This window comes from Suncus etruscus, chromosome 14, assembly GCF_024139225.1.
Source record: "Suncus etruscus isolate mSunEtr1 chromosome 14, mSunEtr1.pri.cur, whole genome shotgun sequence".
Classification (NCBI taxonomy): domain Eukaryota; kingdom Metazoa; phylum Chordata; class Mammalia; order Eulipotyphla; family Soricidae; genus Suncus; species Suncus etruscus.
The window spans coordinates 66,547,087-66,572,546 of NC_064861.1; the positions used below are offsets into that span (position 1 = coordinate 66,547,087).

General features: G+C 46.6%; 1 protein-coding gene across 1 annotated transcript; it reads left to right on the forward strand.

Annotated features, from left to right (window-relative positions):
• Positions 1-1,138: 1,138 nt before the first annotated feature.
• ZNF821 (zinc finger protein 821) lies at positions 1,139-20,724 on the forward strand. The gene is made up of 7 exons (XM_049786417.1): positions 1,139-1,300; positions 2,714-2,830; positions 13,021-13,146; positions 16,389-16,531; positions 16,919-17,023; positions 18,866-19,032; positions 19,805-20,724. Exons 2-7 carry the CDS (start codon positions 2,791-2,793, stop codon positions 20,457-20,459), a joined length of 1,236 nt encoding a protein of 411 aa, XP_049642374.1. The 5' UTR covers positions 1,139-1,300; positions 2,714-2,790; the 3' UTR covers positions 20,460-20,724.
• Positions 20,725-25,460: the final 4,736 nt, after the last annotated feature.

Here is a 25,460-nt window from a genome sequence, read left to right on the forward strand (position 1 = left end):
GCTATTTGCCTATTTGTGACCTATTTCCAAGAGCTCCTGTTTTTTTGTTTGTTTGTTTCCTTTTTTTTCCTGGAAGGAGAGAGCTTTTTCTCCTTTTTTTCTTGACTCCTCAGGTGTGAAGTCCCGTTGGGTACCATCTGGTCAGTTCCCCCATTTGGCCACTAGGAGGATTTGATATGCTGTGGACACGCGTGATTTAAATATGCATATATTTTATCGCTGGCCTGGGCCTTCGAGCTTTAGTATTGAACACCTGCGGTGCCGACTTGATCTGAAGAGAGGTTACAGCTTCTCCCGTTATTTGGCCTTCCTTCATTACCTTTATTACTTGCTCACATTTGCAGTTTCTCATCCTTCCCCATCCATCCCTCAGCCCTCCACTGTTTTGTCATCATCAGGAAGTGAACTCAGTGTCTTCTAGATGTGAAGCTTGTGCTGTACCTCTGAGCTATCTTCCCTACTCCCAGTTTCTGGTCTTCATGGGAAGAAAATTCAAAGATTTTTTTTTTTTTTTAATTGGGGGAGTCCTTGTTGAGAAGTGTTTCTACATATTATAGAAGAAATGAGAGCCTGCATTTCAATCAGTTTTGCAATTACTAGGAAAAATATCTGGAAAATCCATTTAATTTGTCCATTTATAAGACAACTACTTGATTAGAAAGAAATTATTACATGATTAGAAAGAAATAATCTATAGAGGCCGGCGCGGTGGCGCTAGAGATAAGGTGCCTGCCTTGCCTGCAATAGCCTAGGACGGACTGCAGTTCGATCCCCCCATAAGGTCCCCCAAGACAGGAGCGACTTCTGAGCGCATAGCCAGGAGTAACCCTTGAGCGTCACCGGTTGTGGCCCAAAAAAAAAAAATCTATAGCAACAAAACTTAGACTAGTGGCATAGTACCATCTAAATCAGGGGTCTCAAACTCAATTTACCTGGGGGCTGCAGGAGGCAAAGTCGGGGTGATCCTTGAGTGCAAAGTCAGTAGTAAGCCTTGAACATTGGGGGGTGTGACCCAAACAACTAAAACAAAACAAAACAAGATTCCTCTAGGGCAGGGCCACAAAATGTTGTACGAAGGGCCGTTTGCTGGGGCCACAAGTTTGAGACCCCTGATCTAAATAAAAGGGGAGGTTTATTGTGTACATTGGAGTTGTGTTTTGTGCTTTTTTTTTTTTTTAATTAAAGGTCTGAAAAGAACTGTTTGATATGCAGATATGATAGAAGACTGCCCGAAAGCTGCTTCCTTTGCCACTTCCTGTGGAGGCCTGTCTTTGCCATTTGCGGTTTCTTTCTTCTTTTGGTAAGGGAAGGCAGGGTCTGATTACAGGTCTGAGGGCCCTTCTAGCTCCGTAGAGATTGGCTTACCAAGAGGTGAGTTTCCACTAAGCGGAGCACCAAGTATAGCTCACAGTGGTATATCGTCTTATGCCTCTTGCAGTAAGCTACAATTTTGTATTTGTTTATCTGATGTGAGTATAATTTGAGAATGCAGGAGCTGAAAGGAAATTCAGAGGTGACCAGCTTGATAGTCTTGCCTTTGGTAGGAAAGAGGATCTGTCTCATTTCCATCTGTTCTGCCCGCTCACTACTATGTCTCTCAAAGAAAATTTTATGGCTCCCACCACTAATCCTTTTCAGACTCCAAAGCATGGCTTTACTGCCAGGAATGTCTTTCTTACAGCTAATCAGGAACTTCTGGCACCTTGGATGTCTCTCCAAGGTGTATGTCTCTGCCGTACCTCTCATTAGAGTTTGCTTTATCCCTCTGTGCTTCTCACTGAATGCTTCTCATTTGCTCTGCAGCAGCTGGGTGGAGAAAAGGCATCTGGAGTTGCTCACTTTGATCGCTGCTCCAGAGTGGGATGCGATGTGAGGATTCCTAGTGGGGAATAGTTAGTGCTCCATGATGTGAACATTGTCTGTCTCTCCCATAAACTATTGAGGCCCATTTTCAACACTGGCCCTGCAGCACCAAGGGCTATGTATCCAGTTCTTTTATTTGCAGGTGCCTAAGCATTCTGAGACATTTTCTTCTTACAGGAATGTGATGCCTGTCTCACCTCTGGGTGAGATAACCTCTGGATAAAAAGTATCTGGAGGCTCCCATTGGGACAGATTACAGGCTGCATCATCTAGTGGGATTGTGACATTTGAGCTGCCACCCTTTTAGCTTCCTTTGCCGCCTTTTAACAATTCTTGGGGTAATAAATTACTTTGGCCCTCATTGCTTCCAATGCCGGTTGCCTTGTCTTCTCACTTCCTTTTCTATCCTCTTGAGTAATTTTTACTACTTAACTGTATTCTGGATGTCACACATGGCATTCTCTTAGTCTTCTGAAGAATTTCCCCTCTTGAGCTGATTGGAACCTTGATCATTATGCTAGAGTTCTTTCTCTCCCTTCCCTTTCTTTCCTTTTCTTCCTCCTCTTTTTCTTTCTGTCAATTTTCTTTCCTCAATTTTGTACTTGAGTTTTGTAAGCTCAACAACTCTTTAAAGTAGCACAGTGGGGAGGGCTTTTGCCTTGCACCAGGCTGACTCAGGTTAGGATTCAGGTTAGATCCCCGGCATCTGATATGGTCCCCAAGCCTGCCAGGAGTAACCCCTGAGCATTGCCAAGTGTGACCCAAAAACAAACAAACAAAAATTATTATCTTAGTATTACTTAGTTTCTGAGCTAACTGGCATAGGCTAATACTATTTCTTCTGTTGTAGGTCAGCACGTTGCGTGGCAGTAGTCACATCTCCAGGTGGGAAACTGGGAAAGGCCAGAGCACTTGGATCAGGGAAACATGTCCCGTCGGAAACAGACAAATCCAAATAAAGTTCACTGTGAGTATTGGTCTTTGTCTTCTGGATCCTGGGAACCTGGAGGGTTGGGATGGACAAGTAATCTGAATTCAGGTCACAGGTTCAACCTCTCCTTAAAGAAAATAGGAATGTAAAATGTTAAACATGATAGATTTAAAATGTGTCTAGTTGCCTGAAGAGGTGGTAGAAACCTGTCTTAGGAGGAGCTACTCTAGAGTCATCCTTAGTATCCACATTCTAGAATACTTCGTGCAAAACCTCGTGCTGGACGGCCAGATAGTTAGAGCAACATAAAAGTAAGTCTGTAGTGTGGCCCACATACCCTGCCATAAAAAGGCAGCAAATGCCACATACACACAGTTGCATAGTTATGTGCCCAATAAATATTTTTTGTTTGTTTTTGTTTTTTAGGTCACACCCAGCAACACTCAGGGGTTACTCCTGGCTCTATGCTCAGATAATCACCCCCGGCAAGTTCAGGGACCTTATTGGGATGCCACCGATTTAAACCACTGTCCTGCTTGCAAGGCAAATGCCTTACATTATGCTATCACTCCAGCCCCTACCAATATAGATTTGCCAATTGTGGGGGGCAGAGTGGGTGGCGCAAGTAGAAGGGCATCTGCCTTGCTATGTGCTAACTTAGAACTGACCGGGATTCGATTCTCCGGAGTCCCACTGTGGTCCCCCAAGCCAGGAGCGATTTCTGAGCACATAGCCAGGAATAATCCTTGAGCGTCACTGGATGTGGCCCAACACCAAAAAAAGTTAAAAAAAAAAGGATTTGCCAACTGTGTAATGCAGAAGTTGAGAGATCCCCTTGAGATTAAGTAAGGGTGTGGTGTATGTGTGTGTGTGTGTGTGTGTATGTGTTTTGTGTGTGTGTGTGTGTGTGTGTGTCGTTGCTAGGCATGGTCTTTGTCACTGAGCAACTTCCTTGTCTAAAGACAAAAGTAGTTTTTAAGAAGGAAGAGGTGGTGTGTTTGCCTTGCATGCAGAAGGATGGTGGTTCGAATCCCGGCATCCCATATGGTCCCCCAAGCCTGCAGGGTGATTTCTGAGCATAGAGCCAGGAATAACCCCAGAGTGCTATTGGGTGTGACCCCAAAAAGAAGAAGAAGAAGAAGGAGGAGGAGAGGAGTTACAAATCAGGCAGGGGAAATGAAAGTAAGAAAAAATACTAGAGGGAGGGGTCAGATGATAGCATAACAGGGAGGACATTTGCCCTTTCACACAAATTTGACCTATGTTTGATCCCCAGCATTCCATATGGTCCTCTGATTCTCTCGGGTAATTTCTGAGTACAAAGTCAGGAATAACCTTTGAGCACCACTAGGTGTGGCCCCAAAAACAAACAAAAGATTCAAAAGGAGCACATGTGATATATTCAGGAGACCAGACTTTGTGTGATTTAGGAGTTTCATTTCTTCAGGAGTCATAGGAGAGAGGTAGAGAGGTTACATGTGTTCAGTTTCTACATCATTTGTAGAAGTATGAATGCCAAGGTATAGGTTTCATCACTTCATCCTGTGCCCTGTGAGCTGCTCCTCAGGTATCTAAGCAGGAGGACTAAGTAGCATTTAGGGTGCAGTGTTTTGGGATTGTATGACCATGTGTGGCATCAGTTCACATGAGGAGGCTAGAAAATAGAAAAGACAAGACATGCATTAGTGCCTGAGGTTGTTTATCAATATTTTCATCTATAGGCTTTGTTGTGGCTATTAGATTATAACTTGGAGCCATTGGGTTATTTTCTGCATGTATTCCCTCTGTACCGTCTCTCTTTTAGCACTTCTTTTTTTTTTTTTTTTTTGCGGGGGAGGAAAGAGGGTCGCACCCAGCAGTATTTACTCCTAGCTCTACACTCAGATATTGCTCCTGGCAACCTCGGGGGATCATATGGGATGCTGGATTCAAACCACTGTCCTTCTGCATGCAAGGCAAAATGCCCCACCTCCCATGATATCTCTCTGATACCTCCTTTAGCACTTCTTTTTTTTTTTTGGGGGGGGGTCATGCCCAGCTGCACTAAGGAGTTATCCTGGCTCTACTCTCAGAAATCGCTCTTGGGCCGGGCGGTGGCGCTGGAGGTAAGGTGCCTGCCTTACCTGCGCTAGCCTAGGAGACGGACCGCGGTTCGATCCCCCGGCGTCCCATATGGCCCCCCAAGCCAGGAGCGACTTCTGAGCGCATAGCCAGGAGTAACCCCTGAGCGTTACCGGGTGTGGCCCAAAAAAAACCAAAAAAAAAAAAAAAAAAAAAAAAAAGAAATCGCTCCTGGCAGGCTCAGGGGATCATATGGGATTCCGGGATTCGAACCACTATCCTTCTGTATGCAAGGCAAATGCCTTACCTCCATGCCATCTCTCCAGCCCCCCCCCCCCCTTAGCACTTCTTATAAAGGGTATTTACAGGTACCTGAGTGGGCGCAGGAGGTGTGGCTACTAGTATATGCATGATTCATAGGTGTGAGGCCCTGGGTTTGATTCCTGGTACTACCAAAAATTGCTTTTAATAAATTAACATCTGTACATTTGTGCAGGTTGTATTTTGGGGGGCCACATCCGGCAGTGCTCCGGGCTTACCCTGGCTCTGTGCTTAAGGATCACTCCTCGTGGGCTTGCAGGACCATTTGAGGTACCAGGCTCAAGCTCAGTGCAGCCTTGGATAAGGCAAGCACTGAATCCACTGTACTATTGCTCTGGCCCCACATTTGTACTAGATTTGAAATAGAGAATTTTGGTTTTGGTTTTGGTTTTTAGGCCACACCCAGCGGTGCTCAGGGGTTACTCCTGGCTGTCTGCTCAGAAATAGCTCCTGGCAGGCACGGGGGACCATGTGGGACACCGAGATTCGAACCAACCATTTTTGGTCCTGGATTGGCTGCTTGCAAGGCAAATGCCGCTGTGCTATCTCTCCGGGCCCTGAACTAGAGAATTTTCCATGATCTGGGGAGATAAACATTCTCTGCTGTCTATAAAAGTGACAGATCTGGGGCCGGGTAGGTGGCGCTGGAGGTAAGGTGTCTGCCTTGCAAGCGCTAGCCAAGGATCAGGACCGCGGTTCGATCCCCCCGGCGTCCCATATGGTCCCCCCAAGCCAGGGGCGATTTCTGAGCACATAGCCAGGAGTAACCCCTGAGCGTCGAACGGGTGTGGCCCAAAAAAACCCAAAAAAAAAAAAAAAAAAAAAAAAAAGTGACAGATCATATTAATCACATTAATATGGAAAACAGACTCACTAAAGTACAGAAATACTTGAGAATTCTGGGTATAACATGAAAGCTTTTTTTTTTTTTAACATGATGATAGTATGAACCACCAGTGGCTCACTCTTGGCTGCATCATAACAAATTGCAGTAGCACAGCAGCGTTTGCCTTGCAAGCAGCCGATGCAGGATAACAAATTGCAGTAGCACAGCAGCGTTTGCCTTGCAAGCAGCCGATGCAGGACCTCAGGTGGTTGGTTCAAATCCCGGCATCCCATATGGTCCCCCGTGCCTGCCAGGAGCTATTTCTGAGCAGATAGCCAGGAGTAACCCCTGAGCATAGCCGGGTGTGGCCCCCCCCAAAAAAAAAATTGCAGCAACACCAATGTGTTAAAATTAAAAAAAAAATCCCCTCTACATTTAAAAGAATGTACAGGAATTAAGAGAACTAAAATTGATAAGACTCTTTGTATGACAGTGGGCCACATTTTGTGTGTAAGATAGGTAAATAATGTGGAAGGCTGCAAGGCAAGTGGCTTACGCGGGGTTTAGGAACAACTACTGAAGCACTAAAATATAAAGGGTGGAGAGAGAGACAGAGACGAGTACATGTTTGCCATGGAGATGTTAGGGTTTAAGCAAGAGGAGAAAAGGGGAGGGCAGGCCAGAAAGAAAAGGAGAGAGAAAATAAAAGAATGCTAAGATATCTCTGGCATGGATTATCCTACTCAGTGGTTGGGATTGTCTTCTCTTTTTTTTTTTTTTTTTTTTTTTTGGTTTTTGGGCCACATCCCGTTTGACGCTCAGGGGTTACTCCTGGCTATGTGCTCAGAAATTTGCCCCTGGCTTGGGGGGACCATATGGGACGCCGGGGGATTGAACCGTGGTCCGTTCCTTGGCTAGCGCTTGCAAGGCAGACACCTTACCTCTAGCGCCCACCTTCCCGGCCCCGGGGATTGTCTTCTCTTGATAGTGAGGGTTGGTAAAAGATACAGATTGGCCCCAGAAAGACAGGTAGAAAAGGGGGCTCTTAGTAGAGATCATTGGTTCACAAGTCAGACAGAAACAGATAATTTCCCTCTAAACACTTAAGTATTTACGCATAAAGGCCCGGCCCAAGAAGGTAGCTAAGAAGAAGGAAAGTAACTGGGGATGGATGTCAGTACAGTTGTGGTAGGGCCAGGGTGCCACTAGAGGCGTGTGTGGCTTAGTCATCTGCTGCATATTCTTCCATCACAGTCAAATCCTGGGTGCACTGGTGAGCACTGGAATCAGGATGGTGAGAAGAAAAGACTATCACTAGGCCCCACTGCAGTGTCAGGGATCACAAGAATGTGATCTTGGCATTGTGGGAGAGGGCTGTGAGTAGGGGGCTTTAGCTGCAATGAAAATCAGCCCTCCAGTGAAGGATCTTTCCAGGAATGCATCCAAGCAGGGCACATTGAAGACCTTTTAGCTGACAGACTAAACATAACCATAGAAGAAAAGACACTGTGTGATGTGCTTCTGTCTGAGGTCCTGCGATATCTTTATTAGTTGGGGACGGGAGCCAGTTCTGCCTTTTCTAAAAGATCTTTTTATTGCCTGGTACAATAGTGGCAAGGAAATACAGGTGCACTCAGTCTTCAGACCATGCACATCTCCTATTCCTTGTCGTGAAAAGGAACCAATCAAATGAACTTAAGTCTGCTCTTCAATTTAAAGTAAATGGAATGGACTTAAGGTCTAAGAAGCAGGAAAGTCTGCAGAATCTTTGCTTAAATGTCAGAGCCATTCAGCCTGCAGCAGAATAATGACTGAGCTTCATTAGCTCTGCCTCTGGGAGGAAGATGATGTGGCAGGAAGCTCAAATCTTGCTTAAGAGAATAGATTCAGGTTCCTGTTCTGTGGGCCAGTGACATTTGTCCATCTCCTTCAGAAGCCATTTGACAACCTGCTGTGGCACTTGAGTTTTCTCATGTTGCTCGGTGCAGCAGATTCACCACACTCTGGTCTCTCCTTTCCCCAGAAATATCCAGACTGTTTTACCCAGTTCATCAACACATTTGATGCAGGCTCACTCTCAGAATAAAAGTCCAGAGTTGATTTTAGGCAAAGAAGTTGATGGGCTGGGATGTGCTAGATCTTCTTCCTTCTTATCTTTTCTCAGTACACATTTGTGTCATTTGGCTTCTGGACAGATTGAAAATTTAGTTCCTTACAAACACTTTGAATCAGTGTATTTACACCAAGCACTAAGGAAAGTGATCGGTTCAGTCTCTTCTGAGAGATTGCTTTTAGATTGAAATTATGTATAAGATAAAAATGTCTCCAGTGGTACCGGAACAATAGCACACAGCAGGGACCAACCTGTATTTCATCCCCGACATCCCATGTGGTCCCCCAAACATGCCAGGAGCAATTTCTGAGTGCAAAGCCAGGAGTAACCCCTGAGTGCTTGTGAGTGCTGCCAGTTGTATCCCAAACACCACCTCCCCCATCCAATTTTTTTCCCCAGGTGCCATAACGTTAGCATAGCAGGACAGTTGTTTACTTTGCATGTAGTTGATCTGGATTTGATCCCTGGCATCCCATATGGTCCCCCAAGCCTGCCAGGAGTAATTTTTGAGTACAGAGCCAGGAATAACTTCTAAGCACAGCTGGATGTGGCCCAAAAACAAAAACAAAAATGGGGGAAGAAATAAAAACAACAAAGAATTTTTTCCATTTCAGTTAATACTTCCTTAGATAGAGGAAGGGGCCAGAGCAATAGTGCAGCAGAAGGGTACTTGCCTTACATGTGGTCAACCAGGTCTGATTCCCAACACCCTAGATAGTTAGTCCCTCGAGCTTGCTGGAGTTATCTCTGAATGTATAGCCAGAAGTAAAACCCTAAGCACTACCAAGTGTGGTCCCAAAACAAAGGAAAATAGAAGAGACAGGGAAAAAGGCCTTTAGAAGCCCTCTCTTCTAGAAAGCAGAGCTTGGATTATCTGCTTGACTCTCTTAGCCTCTCTATGAGATAAGAAGGTGTGTCCATGCCCTGTCATAGCGTCTCGGTTTCCAGACCATCAACATCTAAGAATGAAGCCTCAGGTCCTTCATACCTGATACAAGCCCCTTTCCTGGATTTCTGAATTGGACATCTACATGCTTAGACTATGGCTCAGCTATGGTGTTTAATTTAAATCACATTTAACTACAGCCAAAGACTCAAGAAAGAGAACTGGAACATTGTTGCCTCTCTAATAACATGGCTTCTTATATCTCTCATCTGTTCTCCAGTCTTGCTTCCATGACCCTGTTATCTGGTCTGAAAAAATTCAGACCAACCAAAGCATGTTGGTTATCATGCCTCCCCCACACCCCCGGAAAAGGTAATACCTTGTTTTTCCAGTGGAGCTTAGAAGACTCTCAGATATTAGCAGATTAATAAATACCCTTGTTAAATTGGACGGTTGCCATAAGCTCCTATCCAGAACCCAGAATGGAGGTTCTCAAACATAGTTGGCACAGCATTCACTCCCTTTGCAGAGGAGGTCTCAGCTGTACCCAAGTCCACTCGCTAACTGCCCCCAGTCCTAATGTCCTCCAGAGGGCGGCATTGTCCTCTTTGGGAAACACTGGACTAGCTTATCTTTTGGGTTTTGTTTTTTGTTTTGAGGGGCCTCACTTTTTGTTTTGTTTTTTTTGGGCCACATCCAGCGGTGCTCAGGGGTTCCTCCTGGCTATCTGCTCAGAAATAGCTCCTGGCAGGCACGGGAGAATATGGAATGCCGGGATTCGAACCAACCACCTTAGGTCCTGGGTTGGCTCCTTGCAAGGCAAGTGCTGCTGTGGTATCTCTCCACCCCGAGGGGACCTCACTTTTGATGGTTCTGTACAAGGGTTCGAGTTTGTGATGCTTCCAGGCCCATGCAGTGCCATAGCACCCCACAGGTCCTGGGAGCCTCCAGGGCTGCCAGGAACTGAAACTGGTAGGTCGCATGCAAAGCTGTTGTGTGTGTACATACATATTAAGCTGTAATATCTGTGGAGCACATTATACTTGAGCTGATAGGACATACTTGCAAGTTTTACTACCTTCTTAAGAAAGGATAATCCTGGGCCCGGAGAGATAGCACAGCGGCGTTTGCCTTGCAAGCAGTCGATCCAGGACCAAAGGTGGTTGGTTCGAATCCCGGTGTCCCATATGGTCCCCCGTGCCTGCCAGGAGCTATTTCTGAGCAGACAGCCAGGAGTAACCCCTGAGCACCGCCGGGTGTGGCCCAAAAACCAAAAAAAAAAAAAAAAAGAAAGGATAATCCTGGAGCCAGAGAGATAGCAGTGTGGTAGGGCGTTCGCCATGCATGCAACCAGTCCAGATGGTTGTTCGAATCCCAGCATCCCATATGGTCCCCCGTGCCTGCCAGGAGCAATTTCTGAGTGCAGAGTCAGGGGTGACCAGAAAAAAAGAATAGTTGCATTGAAGGATGAGATAAATAGTGATTCTGGGAGGTCATTTATGTATAAATATATTTCCCTATGTGGCCAGCCAAAATCTCCCCTCTTTTGTTTGGGCAATACGCAGCAGTGCTCAGGGACTACTCCTGGATCTTGCACTCAAAGATCCCTACTGGTGGGCTAAGGAAACCATATGGGACGCCAAATCAAACCAGAGTCAGCCGCATGCAAGGCAAATGCCCTCCTTGCTGTACTTTTGAACTGATTCCAGAGCTTGACAGCTTTAACTCTTAGACCTTTGTATTCTCCTAAACAAAATATGGGAAGTAATGGAGATTGGTACGGAGAATTGGAATGACGTGTCAACTCTGAGGCACTGAGCACGAAACCTAAGATTAAGAAATATCGAAAGGGGCCCGGAGAGATAGCACAGCGGCATTTGCCTTGCAAGCAGCCGATCCAGAACCAAAGGTGGTTGGTTCGAATCCCGGTGTCCCATATGGTCCCCCGTGCCTGCCAGGAGCTATTTCTGAGCAGACAGCCAGGAGTAACCCCTGAGCATCGCCGGGTGTGGCCCAAAAAAAACCAAAAAAAAAAAAAAAAAAAAGAAATATCGAAAGAAGTAAACTAACATGGGGGCCGGAGAGATAGCACAGCGGCGTTTGCCTTGCAAGCAGCCGATCCAGGTTGGTTCGAATCCCAGCGTCCCATATGGTCCCCCATGCCTGCCAGGAGCTATTTCTGAGCAGATAGCCAGGAGTAACCCCTGAGCACCGCCAAATGTGGCCCAAAAACAAAAACAAAAAAACAAAAAATTTAAAGAAGTAAACTATCAAAAAAAGAAAAAGAAGTAAACTAGGGCCCGGAGAGATAGCGCAGTGGCGTTTGCCTTGCAAACAGCCGATCTAGGACCAAAGGTGGTTGGTTCAAATCCCGGTGTCCCATATGGTCCCCCGTGCCTGCCAGGAGCTATTTCTGAGCAGACAGCCAGGAGTAAACCCTGAGCACTGCCGGGTGTGACCCAAAAACCAAAAAAAAAAAAAAAGTAAACTATCATGATCATAGAACTGTATAGTAGTCACCATTATGTATCGGATGTCAAATAGCTGCTGAATTATGCCTCTGGATCACATGAAGCCGACTTCCACCCCATCTTTCACTGCCTGAGGATTGGTAGCACAGGCCAACTGCCCAGTCCATTCTTCATCAGTCTGTCCTCTTGGAACCTGAGCCTGTTGACTTGTCTCTCTCCCCAGTTAGAAAAGGCTGGTCTATTGTCGAACATGTCACCAGGGCTTTTTATTCTTCTCTTTGGTCGCTGGAGAATGGGGACTGCAGTTTCCACTCTGACTGAATGGAAACCTTGAGAAACCCAATTCTCTTCTCCTTGGGCTTGGCCTCTGGGGAATAAAAGAACATTTCAATTTTAACTCTTCAGTGACCCAACAGGTCATAGGCAGAGTTCATCAGAATGTATCAAATGCAAACTGAAGAACAGATAAGGGAGGCAGGAGTGATAGCGTGGTGGATAGGGCATTTGCCTTACACCCAGATGAATCGAGTTCAATCCCTGGCATCCCATATTGGTCTCCCAAATTAGCCAGGAGTAATTTCTGAGCTCAGAACTAGGAGTAACCCCTGAGCATTCCCTAAACAAACTAAAAAGAACATTTTTTAAATTTTAATCTCATAGGTCCCAGGAGACTAGATAAAATTTTATATTTGTTACACATTAGTTGACTTACTTGGGAAGTTTATATATTATAAATTTTATACATATAAGTTTATATATTTTATGATATAAAATTATATCCTCTATGATTATATTATATGCATCATATATTCTTTTTTTCTTGGATCCATTATTCAATACTGATGTATTTGTTCCTGTCTAATTTTGATAGGCATTAGGAAGTCAAGGAAGAATTTCCAGAGCAGATCTTAGAATGGATGAATGATTGGATTAGAGATTTTGTTATTAGCTGACCTAGGTTCAATTCTTGTGCCCCATAGGGTCCCCCAAGCCTTCCAAGAGTGATCCCTGAGTGCAGAGCCAGGAGTAAGCCCTGATGACTGCAGGATGTGGCCAAAACAAACAAACAAATCAAAAACAACAACAAACAGTGATTCTTTGAAGCAGTGGTTTATAGTTGGACACTGAGGCAGGGCCACAGTACGTGTATAGTAAGAGGCTGTACCCAGGTTTGTTGCCATATTTTTGTCCCATCACTCTGCCTCTTCTTGCCTCATCTCCCTAGTCCTGATGGAAGGTTTTAAGTGGAATTGGGAATCTAAAGTTAATGTTCTAAAGTAGCAACTGGTCATTTTTTAAAGAATGTCAAGATTAGGAAGTTTAAGAGAAGCAAGTGATGCTTCCCAGAGTATCTGGCTGACTTCCCAGAAGAAGAGCTAGACTAGGAGCCAGGGGAGGCAGCAGGCAGGACTGCAAACGATAATCCACCCCCACTTGGCCTCTGCTGGCCTCCTCTGATCACTCTCTGACTTGCCAACTAGCTTGGTTCTGGGGTTTGGGGATGATGCCCAGCTGGTGGCCTGACTCTTTTTCCTTGTGACCCACCAGGGGATCAAGTATTTGCTGGGCTAGAAGAGCAAGCCCGCCAGGCGATGATGAGAACAGATTTTCCTGGAGACCTTGGCACTCAGCGACCAGCTATCCAGCAACTAAGAGATCAGGACTCCAGTAGCAGTGAGTTCTGCACCTTCTGGTAATGACTCAGGGCGATGGGAGAAGAATGATCAGAGTGTGTGTGTGCTTGGGGCACTGCATGGGGGCAGGGAGGAAGACAGAGGCAGGAGATTTGCACCCTCACTGCTCCCAAAGGTGCTCAAGGTGTCAAAACGTAGACTGAGCTGAAGGGAGGGGTATGTTTGCAGTTCCGAGACTGTCATACTTAACAGGATGGCAGCATACACAGATGTGTGTTGGTGATGCCTGTGCTAAACAAGTATATAGGAAGGATTTTTTCTTCAAGTAGCCCTTAGATTAGGCCAAATGGAAAAAGCAAAGAAACCCTAGCTCTAGGATCCATTCATTTGCAATTAATAAAATGCCAGAGTTCATGCACAAAATGTATTTGTGGGCCCAATTCCAAAGTTTTACACAGGGATGGAGGTGTTTGGGGATCACACCCAGCTCTGTTGGGATTATTCCCTGGCTTTTTTGCTTAGGGTGCCTGGGATCCAACCGATTGGCTGCAAGCAGGGCCTGTGCCTTAACCTATACTGTACCATCATTTCTGAGCTCCTCAAGAGGATTTTCCTGAAGAGATTCTGTATTATTTTTAAAAAAGCTCCAGCATAGGTTTTCTCACACCAAGTCCCAAGTCAGTCTTTATGGTTAAAAGAGAGAAGGGGCCGGGTTAATCCACCCCCCCCCCACCTGCCAAAGTGACATTTCTGATCTTTCTCCACAGTTGGAGTTGAGAGAAAAAAGTGGGAAAGTATTTTGTAACCTTCTAGCAACTGTTGTTTCCACTCAAACTAATTATTCAACAGCAACAACAAAAATAATCTATCAACTAACTACTTAGAAGAATGAAAGCAAATCTTTCTAAAATACCAATGGGAACTGCAAGTTTGAGTACAGGATCAGGACATCTAGAAAAACCCAATAGGTCTTCATTCTGGGAGAGCTCTGTCATCATTCTAGATGGAATATTTATGGAAAAAATAATAATTGTGGCCTGGGAGGTAGGTCAAGTAATAGCTCCAAAGCCTGGCGTACATGAAGCCTTGGATCCCTGGCACCACATGGTCCCTGCGCTATGAGCACCAGACTGGCAGACCAGTCCAAGCATTACCAGGAGTAGTCCCCCTAAAATACTGAAATACATTTTTCTTTTTTTTTTTTTTTTTTTTTTTTTGTTTTGTTTTGTTTTGTTTGTAGTTTTTGGGTCACACCCGGCAGTGCTCAGGGGTTACTCCTGGCTCCATGCTCAGAAATTGTTCCTGGCAGGCACAGGGGACCATATGGGATGCCAGGATTCGAACCGATGACCTTCTGCATGAAAGGCAAACACCTTACCTCCATGCTATCTCTCCGGCCCCAAATAAATTTTTTCTAATAGAATATTTGGATTTTTAGATAACAAATATATATTTGCCACAATGTTGTTGTAGATCAAATTTACAAGCATTCCAAATGAGCTGGTTAGGAAGCCTGGCATGATGTAATGGATGCCAGGCCTTCATTGTTGAGGTAGATTCTGAACCCTTCCTGGGTGCTTCTCACTCAGTCAAGCCCCAGGGTCTGGGCTCTCAGGGGAGCTGGGCTAGGTCTGCTGTCTGACAGCTTCCTCTTGGGAGTGGCAAAGTATTGGCCCAGTTTTTTCCTTCAAGCAACAAGTACCTTTGTTATCATGGGGTTCCCGAGGCTGGGAAGGTGGCGCTAGAGGTAAGGTGTCTGCCTTGCAAGCGCTAGCGAAGGACAGACCGCGGTTCGATCCCCTGGCGTCCCATATGGTCCCCCCAAGCCAGGGCGATTTCTGAGCGCATAGCCAGGAGTAACCCCTGCGCGTCAAACGGGTGTGGCCCAAAAAACAAAAAAAATCATGGGGTTCCCTTTCCATTGTTCTCCCCAACTTTAGGACTAATGGGGGAAAATTAGTCAGCAAAGATCTTGTAGACCTCCTGCTACTGACAGACCTTCCCCCACAGCCGCATGCTGCACCCCAGTGTAAAACACTCATTTCTTAGTCACAAGAAATTATATTTCACCCTAAAATAAAGAATGGTCTATTCCTTCCACTTAATGCCTTCAGTGATCTGTCAGATAAGACAAAGAACCAATAGAAACAAAAAACTTGGGGCCGGGTAGGTGGCGCTGGAGGTAAGGTGTCTGCCTTGCAAGCGCTAGCCAAGGAAGGACCGCGGTTCGATCCCCCGGCGTCCCATATGGTCCCCCCAAGCCAGGGGCGATTTCTGAGCACATAGCCAGGAGTAACCCCTGAGCGTCAAACGGGTGTGGCCCAAAAAACAAAAAAAAAAAAAAAAAAAAAAAAGTTTTTTTTTTTTTTTTGGTTTTTGGGCCACACTCAGTGACATTCAGGGGTTACTCCTGGCTATGCGCTCAGAAATCGCTCCTGGCTTGGGAGACCATATGGGACATCGGGGGATTGAACCTCGGTCTATCCTAGGCTAGCAAGCGTGGGCAAGGCAGATGCCTTACTAACCTAGCTTGTGCCACCACTCCAACCCCAGAAACAAAAAACTTATTAGGCCTAAGTTATTAGCAGGGTAAGGAGACATCATGGGGCTCAATATATAAAGTACGTATCTGGCACACATAAGACGTGGGTCCAGTCCCTAACACAGCACAGACATACACACAGACACACTCACCAATTAAATACCACTGCAGACTGAGAGGTTGGTTGCTCTGCTAATTTTCCCCACTGTACTAAAGACCCCTCTTCCTGGAAAGAGATGTAATTCTGAATGACTTTACTATGTTCTCACTCATAAGAATAAAGAAAGAAACACGGTTTTTCTCTAAGTGTGCTGTGGGGTGTGTTGGGAGAGAAGAAACTAGTAGAATAGAAAGCTATTCAGAGTAGAGTGGTTCTGTGCCACCATGAAGAGCTGACGCCAGAGTTATGGAGACAGGAACAGTCGGTAGGAGTTGCATGGCGTGGGAATGAGCAGTGTCGGTGCGTGGGAGGTGTCATTTGAAGTGTGAGATCTGGGAACCGCATGTAAGAAGTATTATTTTTATGACATTTGGGACCCGGTAACCATTTTCCAATGCAGTGTGGCTTGGGTTTTCTTTTCAGTAGATATAAGTGGATAGAGCAACAGTTTTAGCTGGTTTCCACTTTTACATGATTTATATTCCCCCTGAGCATGGATGCAAACACATTATGGAAATCTGAACAATTCAGTATACCCTCCTTTTAGGGCCAGAGGTAGTGACCGATTTGTGTTTTCCAGGTGACAGTGAGGGTGAGGAAGAGGAGACCACACAAGATGAAGTCTCTTCTCACACATCCGAGGAAGATGGAGGGGTGATCAAAGTGGAGAAAGAATTAGAACATGCAGAGCAACCTGTTGGAACCGAAGTGGTAGAAAATGAGGCAAGTGACAAATTTGAGTCAGGACGACCTCCCTGTTCTGCCTCTGAGTGTTGCTTCACAAAGTCTCTGGGACTTTCTCTTCCTTCACAGCCCAGCCCTCAGCCTAATATTTCTCATCCCACTACACCTCCGTAGCACCCCTCCCCACCCCTCATAAAAGCCCCTCGGAGCTAGTAGGCGTCTTAGAAAATCCAGGAGCTGATTCGGCAAGGGGGAGGCTTGCAAATGGCTTTCTGGGAGCCCTAGAGAAAATGATGATGGAAGTGCGACTCCTTTTCCCTCGTGATTCTTTTCCATGGGCTCTACAGCAGGAACTAAGGAGCGTGTCCTTCGGGGGGGCCCCAGGGAGACTGGCACCAGCTTCACAAACTGCTCGTTGACTTGCAGGCCACAGAGAATCTGAGTTCAGACCCCTTGCTTGGACTCTGTCAGTGTCCTCTGTGCCAGCTGGACTGTGGGAGTCGGGAGCAGCTGATTGCTCATGTGTACCAGGTATGGCACAGGGAGCTGTGCACCCCTTTCAAATGAAGCTCAGATCTCTCATGCCATGCCAGGACCTGAAGATAACATGATGGTAGAAAATAGGTCTTGCACATTAGAAATGAAGCGCAGGGGCCGAGTGATAGCACAGCGGATAGGGCATTTGTCTTGCACACAGCTGACCTGGGTTTGATCCCCGGCATCCCATATAATCCCCCAAGAACTGTCAGGAATGACCCCTGAGCACAGAGCCAGGAGTAACCTAGGAGCAACCACCATGTGTGGCCCAAAAATTAAAAGGGAGAGGCAGGAGTTTAGAAACAAGTCCTTAGTGGGGTGGGAAGCCTAGCACAGTAGGGGGAAGAGAGACAGGGAAGAGAAAGAACCACTACAATGACAGAAGTAGTCAATTGGGATGAGGACTGGTAGTGACAGGTAGTGAAGGGATATGCTCATTATACTTTCAGCCACTATACTGCAACTACAATGTCTAGAAGGACAAATAAAAAAGCCGCATGGAACCTGTCTATGCAAGAAACACTGGGCCAGGAGGAGTTTGCCAGAAGACTTTTTTTTTGACACACCTTTCAGTGCTCAGAACTTACTCCTAACGTGTGATCAGTGCTCTGTGATCACCTGACAGGCTTGATGGCCCATAAGTGGTGCTGGGGATATAAAATCTGGGTTGGCTGTGTGCAAGGCAAGCATCTCACCTGCTGTGCTCTCAGGCCCCCAGAGACTATATTTTTATTTATTAATTTACTTATTTATTTATTTTTGGTTTTGGGATCACACCCGGCAGCATTCAGGGCTTACTCCTAGCTTTGCTCAGAAATCGCTCCTGGCAGGCATGGGGGACCATCTGGGATGCCAGGATTCGAACCGCTGTTCGTCCTGGATCGGCTGCGTGCAAGGCAAATGCCCTACCACTGTGCTATCTCTGTGGCCCTATTTTATTTTTGGTTTTGGAGACACCTGGCGATGCTCAGGGCTGACTCCTGTGCTCTGTGCTAAGGCATTATTTCTGGAGGGCTCCCAGGATCCTATGGAATACAAGGGGCCAGATGCAAAGCAAATGTCTTATCCCCTGTAGTATCTCACCATCCCCAGAAGAGGCTTTTGTCTGTTTTGGGGTCGTCATACCCAGTGATGCTTGGGTTATTTCTGGCTCTGTGTTCAGGAATCACTCCTAGATAAGCTGAGGATCCCAGGGATCAAATATGGGTGGCCACCTGCAAAGCAAGTTCCCTTCTCTTAGGCTCCCAGACTTTTTAAGAGCGTAGAGGGAAAGCAGGACATTGAAATCCTTTCTAGATTCCAGTCTTCCCAGTCAGCACCTAGATTTGGGTCCTCTTTGCTTCCTTAATGTTTACTTATACCTGCAATATTCGAGGTAGGCTGAGAAAATTTGTCCCAAGCCTGGGTTGCTCTCCTGCTGGGACTGTGAAGGCCTGTTGTTCTCCGCCTCAGCAGCATGTCCAGAAGGCAGTGAGCACTGAGCACTGGTCAGAGTGGGCTGCTCAGGAGAGTCTTCCCCTTAGGCAGAATAGGTTTGTGTCTCTTTTTCTGGGACAAGGGCCCGGAGAGATAGCACAGCAGCATTTGCCTTGCAAGCAGCCGATCCAGGACCAAAGGTGGTTGGTTCGAATCCCGGTGTCCCATATGGTCCCCCGTGCCTGCCAGGAGCTATTTCTGAGCAGACAGCCAGGAGTAACCCCTGAGCACCGCCGGGTGTGGCCCAAAAACAAACAAACAAAAAAAAATCTATTTCTGGGACGAAGGGAAGGAGGGGTTCCTTAGTGGGTATCCATGGTTCCAGAGTGGAAGAGTTGACGGTGAGGTTCTGTTTTACAGCACACAGCTGCCGTGGTGAGCGCCAAGAGCTACATGTGTCCCGTGTGTGGCCGGGCCCTGAGCTCCCCAGGGTCACTGGGTCGCCACCTTCTCATCCACTCCGAGGACCAGCGGTCTAACTGTGCTGTGTGTGGAGCCCGTTTCACCAGCCATGCCACGTTCAACAGGTGAGCCGAGCATTGCCCTGTCTAGTCCTGGCGATGCAGTGTGGGGGTATTCGTCTATTTCCCAGCTATGTGATAGCTGATGCCCAGGCAGCTCATTTCTCTTGGCAACAGGAGAGGAGGCTCATAAATGAACTAATCTCTGGGCTATTCCTAGTGGGAGAAGACTTCCCCTTCTCTGAGTCAGTTTTTTTTTTTATTCTTGGTGGTGGACCACCCCAGGCGATGGTCAGAGGTTACTCCTGGCTCTGTATTCAAGGATCACTCCTGGTGGTGCTTGGGGGACCATATGGAATGTGGGGGATCAAACCTGGGTCAACCATATACAAGGCAAGCAACCTCCCCACTACACTATCACACAGTCATAGAGTGATCTAGCGGGAGGTCCGGCAGCATTGGCGATAGAGCCAGAGAAGGAGGGCACAGGGTACAGAGAAAATCTTTCTCTGAGTTGCACATCCAGCACATCCCTGAGAGCCCAGAGCACTGAGCACAGTGAAACGTCTTGTCCTGGCCAGCACCACAGTCTTCTGAGAAAATATTTTGGCACCCATAAAACACCCTGTGAGGCTGGTGGCTTCCACTTAAGTGGGTGTTAAGACTTGGCAGGTACCCCAGCACAGAGAAAAGCAGGGCTGGAGAAGTGGATGCTCTCTCCCATCACCTCTGCACTCAGACTGACCCCAGGAGTCAAACCTGGAACAGCTGATCTGGTGGGCACAGGGCACATAGCTTGGCTTGGAAACATGAACTGTTTCCAATGTTTGCTTTTTAGTGAGAAGCTTCCAGAAGTACTTAACGTGGACTCCCTGCCCCCTGCTCACAGTGAGGGCCCCTCAAGTACAGAGGGGAAGGACAATGCCTTCAGCCCTCCTGTGTATCCTGCTGGAATCCTGCTGGTGTGTAACAATTGCGCGGCCTACCGGAAGCTCCTGGAAGCCCAGACCCCAAGCGTACGAAAGTGGGCGCTCCGGCGACAGAACGAGCCTCTAGAGGTTCGGCTGCAGCGATTAGAACGAGAGCGCACGGCCAAAAAGAGCCGGCGGGACAATGAGACCCCTGAGGAGAGGGAGGTGAGGCGCATGAGGGACCGCGAAGCTAAGCGTCTGCAGCGCATGCAGGAGACGGATGAGCAGCGGGCACGGCGACTGCAGAGGGACCGGGAGGCCATGAGACTGAAGCGGGCTAATGAGACCCCGGAGAAGCGGCAGGCCCGGCTTATCCGGGAACGGGAGGCCAAGCGGCTCAAGAGGAGGCTGGAGAAAATGGACATGATGTTGAGAGCTCAGTTTGGCCAGGACCCTTCTGCCATGGCCGCCTTAGCAGCGGAAATGAACTTCTTCCAGCTCCCTGTGAGTGGCGTGGAGCTGGATGGCCAGCTTCTGGGCAAGATGGCCTTCGACGAGCAGAACAGCAGTTCTCTACACTGAGTCGCAGCCTCCTGCCCACCCTGTCCCACAGGCATGAGTGCCACAGTCACTACAGCCAGGTGTGGGTTTGCTGCAGGTGGACCTTGCATGTGGGAGCAGGGAGGTGGGTATCAAGAAGGAGGCGGCTGCAGGCAGCTCCGAACTAGGCATTCTGGGGAACTGTACGCCCCACGCACGGCTGCAGGGCTTGCTGCTGACTGGACCATGGGGCCCCAGGTGCTCAGGGCATTGTGGGGGCAAATAAATTAATTTTATCTTTGCTGGCCCTTTCTGGATTTGATATCTCAGTGTCATGCTGATAGATGCAGCAGTGATGGAAGAGAAGCCTGGTGGGAGTTTTCAGGAAAGAGAACTGTCCTTTTTTGACAGAAAATGTTCTTGCTGTCTAACCAGGACCCTTCTTTGGTCCTCTACAAATTTATGGCAAATAACTGACATGAAAAATAGAGCTAGTGGGCCGGAGAGATAGCATGGAGGTAAGGCGTTTGCCTTTCATGCAGGAGGTCATCGGTTTGAATCCCGGCGCCCCATATGGTCCCCTGTGCCTGCCAGGAGCAATTTCTAAGCCTGGAGCCAGGAATAACCCCTGAGCACTGCCAGGTGTGACCCAAAAAAAAAACAAAAAAAAACAAAAAAAAAAAAGAAAAATAGAGCTAGTGGGACGGAGAGATAGCATAGAGGTAAGGCATTTGCCTTTCATGCAGAAGGATGGTGGTTCAAATCCCAGCATCCCATATGGTCCCCTGTGCCTGCCAGGAGCGATTTCTGAGCATAGAGCCAGGAGTAACCCCTGAGCACTGCCGGGTGTGACCCAAAAACCAAAAAAGAAAAAGAACTGGGGCTCAGATGTAGTGTACCAGTAATGGACTTGCTGAGAGACCCTCAGTTCGATCCCTGGTGCTATACACACATGAAAAAGAACCAGTGGGGCCCGGAGAGATAGCACAGCGGCGTTTGCCTTGCAAGCAGCCCATCCAGGACCAAAGGGGGTTGGTTCGAATCCCGGTGTCCCATATGGTCCCCCGTGCCTGCCAGGAGCTATTTCTGAGCAGACAGCCAGGAGTAACCCCTGAGCACCGCCGGGTGTGGCCCAAAAAACCAAAAAAAAAAAAAAAAAAAAAAAAAAGAACCAGTGACCTATAGAGGGCCCATTCTGATAATGATAATGAAAACGTACAATAAATAGTTTATATAAATCCACTTTACCAGGGACCAGAGCAATAGCACAACTGGTAGGGCCTTGCACAAGGCTGACCCTGGTTCAATCCCTGATATCCCATATGGTTCCCTAAGCCTGCCAGGAGTATTTTGAGCACAACGCCAGGAGTAACCCTTGAATACTGCTGGGAGTGGCCTGAAAACAAACAAACCAACACAATCCATTTTATCTTTTCCAACCTCAGAAATAGATGTTTTGGGATCAGAATGATAGCACAAGGATCAGGGGCTTGACTTGCATGAGTACCCAGGACCACAGGGTCCCTAGTCACTACCAGAAATAGGCCCTAAGCACCGCTGGGTGTGGCCCCACCGTCACCCTGCTGCCACCCCCAAGTGCAGTAGGCAACTTTGCTCGTAACTGGCATTTTCCAAGGAGGATGCAGCATTTACACTGTGTGGGCTGCTTTTCCCAGCAGTTAGCTTTAAAAATTCTACCCCACACAGCAGTTAGGAAAATGTATTAAAAAAAAAAAAAAAAAGCTGTAGTATTTTGGTCCATAGCACCAGGGAAGTTGTATTTGAAAAAGAGGGTCTCTTTTCAGAGTAAGACCCACTGAGGACCCCTAGACAGACCCCCTGCACTTTTCAAACAGCTAAAGGACAAACTTCAGGACAAGGCTGTTGGCAGTGGAATACAATTAAATCCATTCTCTAAAGTTCTCTCACAATAAATAATAGGCACAGGAACTTTCTTTAGTCTGCATTGAAGGTTGTGCAGCCTAGATAATTATAGATTGTGAAGTACAGAAGGAAGTGCCCCAGTTAAATTGTAGTAAGAAAAATAACTATGCCAGGAATGCGGACATTTTCCAGGACCACAACAAGAAAACTAAGGCTCTGCTCTGGCCCCCAGAGGGTAAGAGTTATTAAGTGATATTAACAGGTCTCCACTAAACCAGGTGAGTTTAAACTTTCTGGTTCCCTGAGCACCAATCACCAGGAGTGATCCGGAACTGTAGAGCTAAGAGTAAGCCAGGCCTGAGCACCACTGGGTACCCCCACAAAAAAATAAACCCAAGGACAAAAAGGCCCCGTGAACAAGTCCTATATGAGGTGTGTCAGAATAGTTGAACACTTGTCAAAAATAAATTTTTTTTTTTTTTTTGGTTTTTTGGGTCACACCCGGCAGTGCTCAGGGGTTACTCCTGGCTCTATGCTCAGAAATTGCTCCTGGCAGGCTTGGGGGACCATCTGGGATGCCAGATTCAAACCACCATCCTTCTGCATGCAAGGCAAACATCCTACCTCCATGCTATCTCTCCGACCCTGTCAAAAATAATTACATGAGCCATCCTGCTAAATTTCACAACAAAAAGCATAAACATAAGAATTACATGCCTAGACTTAAAAATCATGGGACCACATGATAGTACAACAGGTATTGTGTTTTGCCTTGCAGGTAGCTGACCCAGATTTGATCCTCAGCATCCCATAACTCCCTGAGCATAGAGCCAGGAATAAGCCCCAAGCACTACTAGGTATTATCTTAAAAAAACAAAACAAAACAAAACAAAAAAAAACCTACATTGCTATTAATAACTAACTTTGAACAAGGTTCTTGGTTTCCCTCCTTGCTCTGTGCTCAGGGATCACTCCAGCTGGGGCTGGGGTTTACTACCGTATTTGCCGGCGTATAAGACGATCCCCTAATTTTGCAGTTAAAACATAGGTTTAGGCCTATATTCGCTGTATCAGACAGAACGTTCCTGTGCTGCAACTATATGTACCACAGTGAGCCAATCACAACAAGCAAAGGTTCAAAGGTTGTACTGTAATAGACTTCCTCTCTGACTCTGGCCAATCTGAGCAGGCTTTTTACAGTATTGATTCGGGTCCAGAACATTGTCTAATTTGCATGCATAAAAAGCCTGCTTGGATTGGGTGAGTTAGAGAGGCGGTCCAAGCAGCCTTGCAGTGATTGGTGCAGGATCGAGTTGGAAAACTCGTTTTGTGGCAATACTCAATTTTAATTTAGCAGCATATTGAAACATTTTTCGGGATATATTCAGTGAATAAGACGACCCCCAATTTTGGGTTGACGTTTTGTTTCAAAAGTTGTCTTATACGCTGGAAAATACGGTATTTATGATCCTGGCAACCCCAGTTCAGCTGTTGTGCAAGGCAAGTGCCCTACCTATTCTATCACTGGCCCCTTTGTTTTTGATGGGTGCTGGGGTTTAAATTCAGGGCCTCACACACAAGGCAAGTAAAGTGCTCGACACTGAGCTTTATCCTAGCTACTAGTGCCTGTTCAAGCCATGTCCTCCTAAGTCTTCTGGTATTTGGGGACTACTGGCCCTGCACAGACTCTGCTCCTGGTGCTGTGATGGTACTCAGACACTGGCCTCCCTCACACACTTAAGTCTATTAAGTTTTCTCTCTGGATTTAAGAGATATGATCACTTCCTAATGGTGAGTTTTCTAGGGTGGAAGCATGAGCTATGATTGGAGCTGAATTTATAGTAGTATTCCTGAATAAAAATAATTTCAGGGGTACAGCTGAGTGATAGCACTAACTCCCAGGCCCTGGATTTAAGCTCCCAATCAATACACAAGTACACACACACACACACACACACACACACACACGCACGCAACGCACGCACGCACGCAACGCACGCACGCACGCACACACACACACACACACACACTTCATATGCAGCTGGATACCATCCTGGTTATTTAGAGCATCTTCTCCACAGGTAAAGACCCCAGGTCTTGGAAATACATGTGCACAGTTTGCTCTGGGCTCACCACCCATGGCTGGGTACAGCTTGCATCTGATTACAAGCTTGCCCACAAATACCATCCATCCCCAAAGCCAAAGCCTACCAGCTAAGGATTCAAATAGGAAGAAGGCACAAACACAAGAAGGAAAAGCTAGTAGTTTATATAGATAGATATATAGATATATAGATATTGATATATATTGTTTACATAGTTCACAAGTTAAATGCAGGTATCCATAAGAAGAGCATTAACAATAAAAATACAATCTGTTGTAGCCAAGTACAGACTTAAAATGGTAAAACAGCAAAAAGATCTCACAAAAGTACAAATATACAGTACAAATTGATTTATTTAAAACAGTTACAAAAAAGCACAACAAAATAGAGATTATCCTTAGAATTATTAATGCTTTGTTAAAGATCAGGTAGGATTAGAGGGTAAGAAATGGTGTTGGGTCGGGGGAGCACCTGACTAGTCCTAAGGCTTTAGATACAATGCAGTTGATTACATATTAATTCAGCCATTACATACTGAGGATAGTAGTTGGGGGGATCAGTAATTTATCTACAGGGAAATCCTACACAAACCAGATCCATCCACACCTCCCCAGTGCTGCCCTGCCGGGCTCCTCAGGACCCTAAGCAACCTGGATGACACCCTCCTGGCCTTTCTCCACCCTTGCCCCCATTCCCCATCCATAGATTCTTCCCTCCCCTAAGGTGCTGTGCAAGCTGAGCTTCTGCTCTCTGCAGCTGGAACAGATACTGTTTTGGCTCCAAGGATCCTAGGTGCGAACAGAGAGGTTGTAGGAAACAGCCTGATTTTAATACTTCAAGTTTGCCGTGACTCTCATTAGTCTCTTCCCCAAACATTATCTTGATCTTCTCCACTTCGAGTGTCAAGCAAATGAGGGATAAACCTGCCCTCAGCAATACCAGCACTGCACCAACCACTCACAGCCCCCAACCTGGTGCAACTCCCTATCTGGGGAGTGGGTGTAAAACCTCTGCATGTCTCTCTGAAGAGCCTCAGTCACCACAATGAAGACAG

Bases quoted from the DNA above. Each gene is read 5' to 3' on its own strand.
- ZNF821 (XM_049786417.1), top strand. From the start codon at position 2,791: ATGTCCCGTCGGAAACAGACAAATCCAAATAAAGTTCACT. The intron at 2,831-13,020 runs GTGAGTATTGGT...GTGACCCACCAG, and splicing joins AAATCCAAATAAAGTTCACT to GGGATCAAGTATTTGCTGGG. The intron at 19,033-19,804 runs GTGAGCCGAGCA...TTTGCTTTTTAG, and splicing joins AGCCATGCCACGTTCAACAG to TGAGAAGCTTCCAGAAGTAC.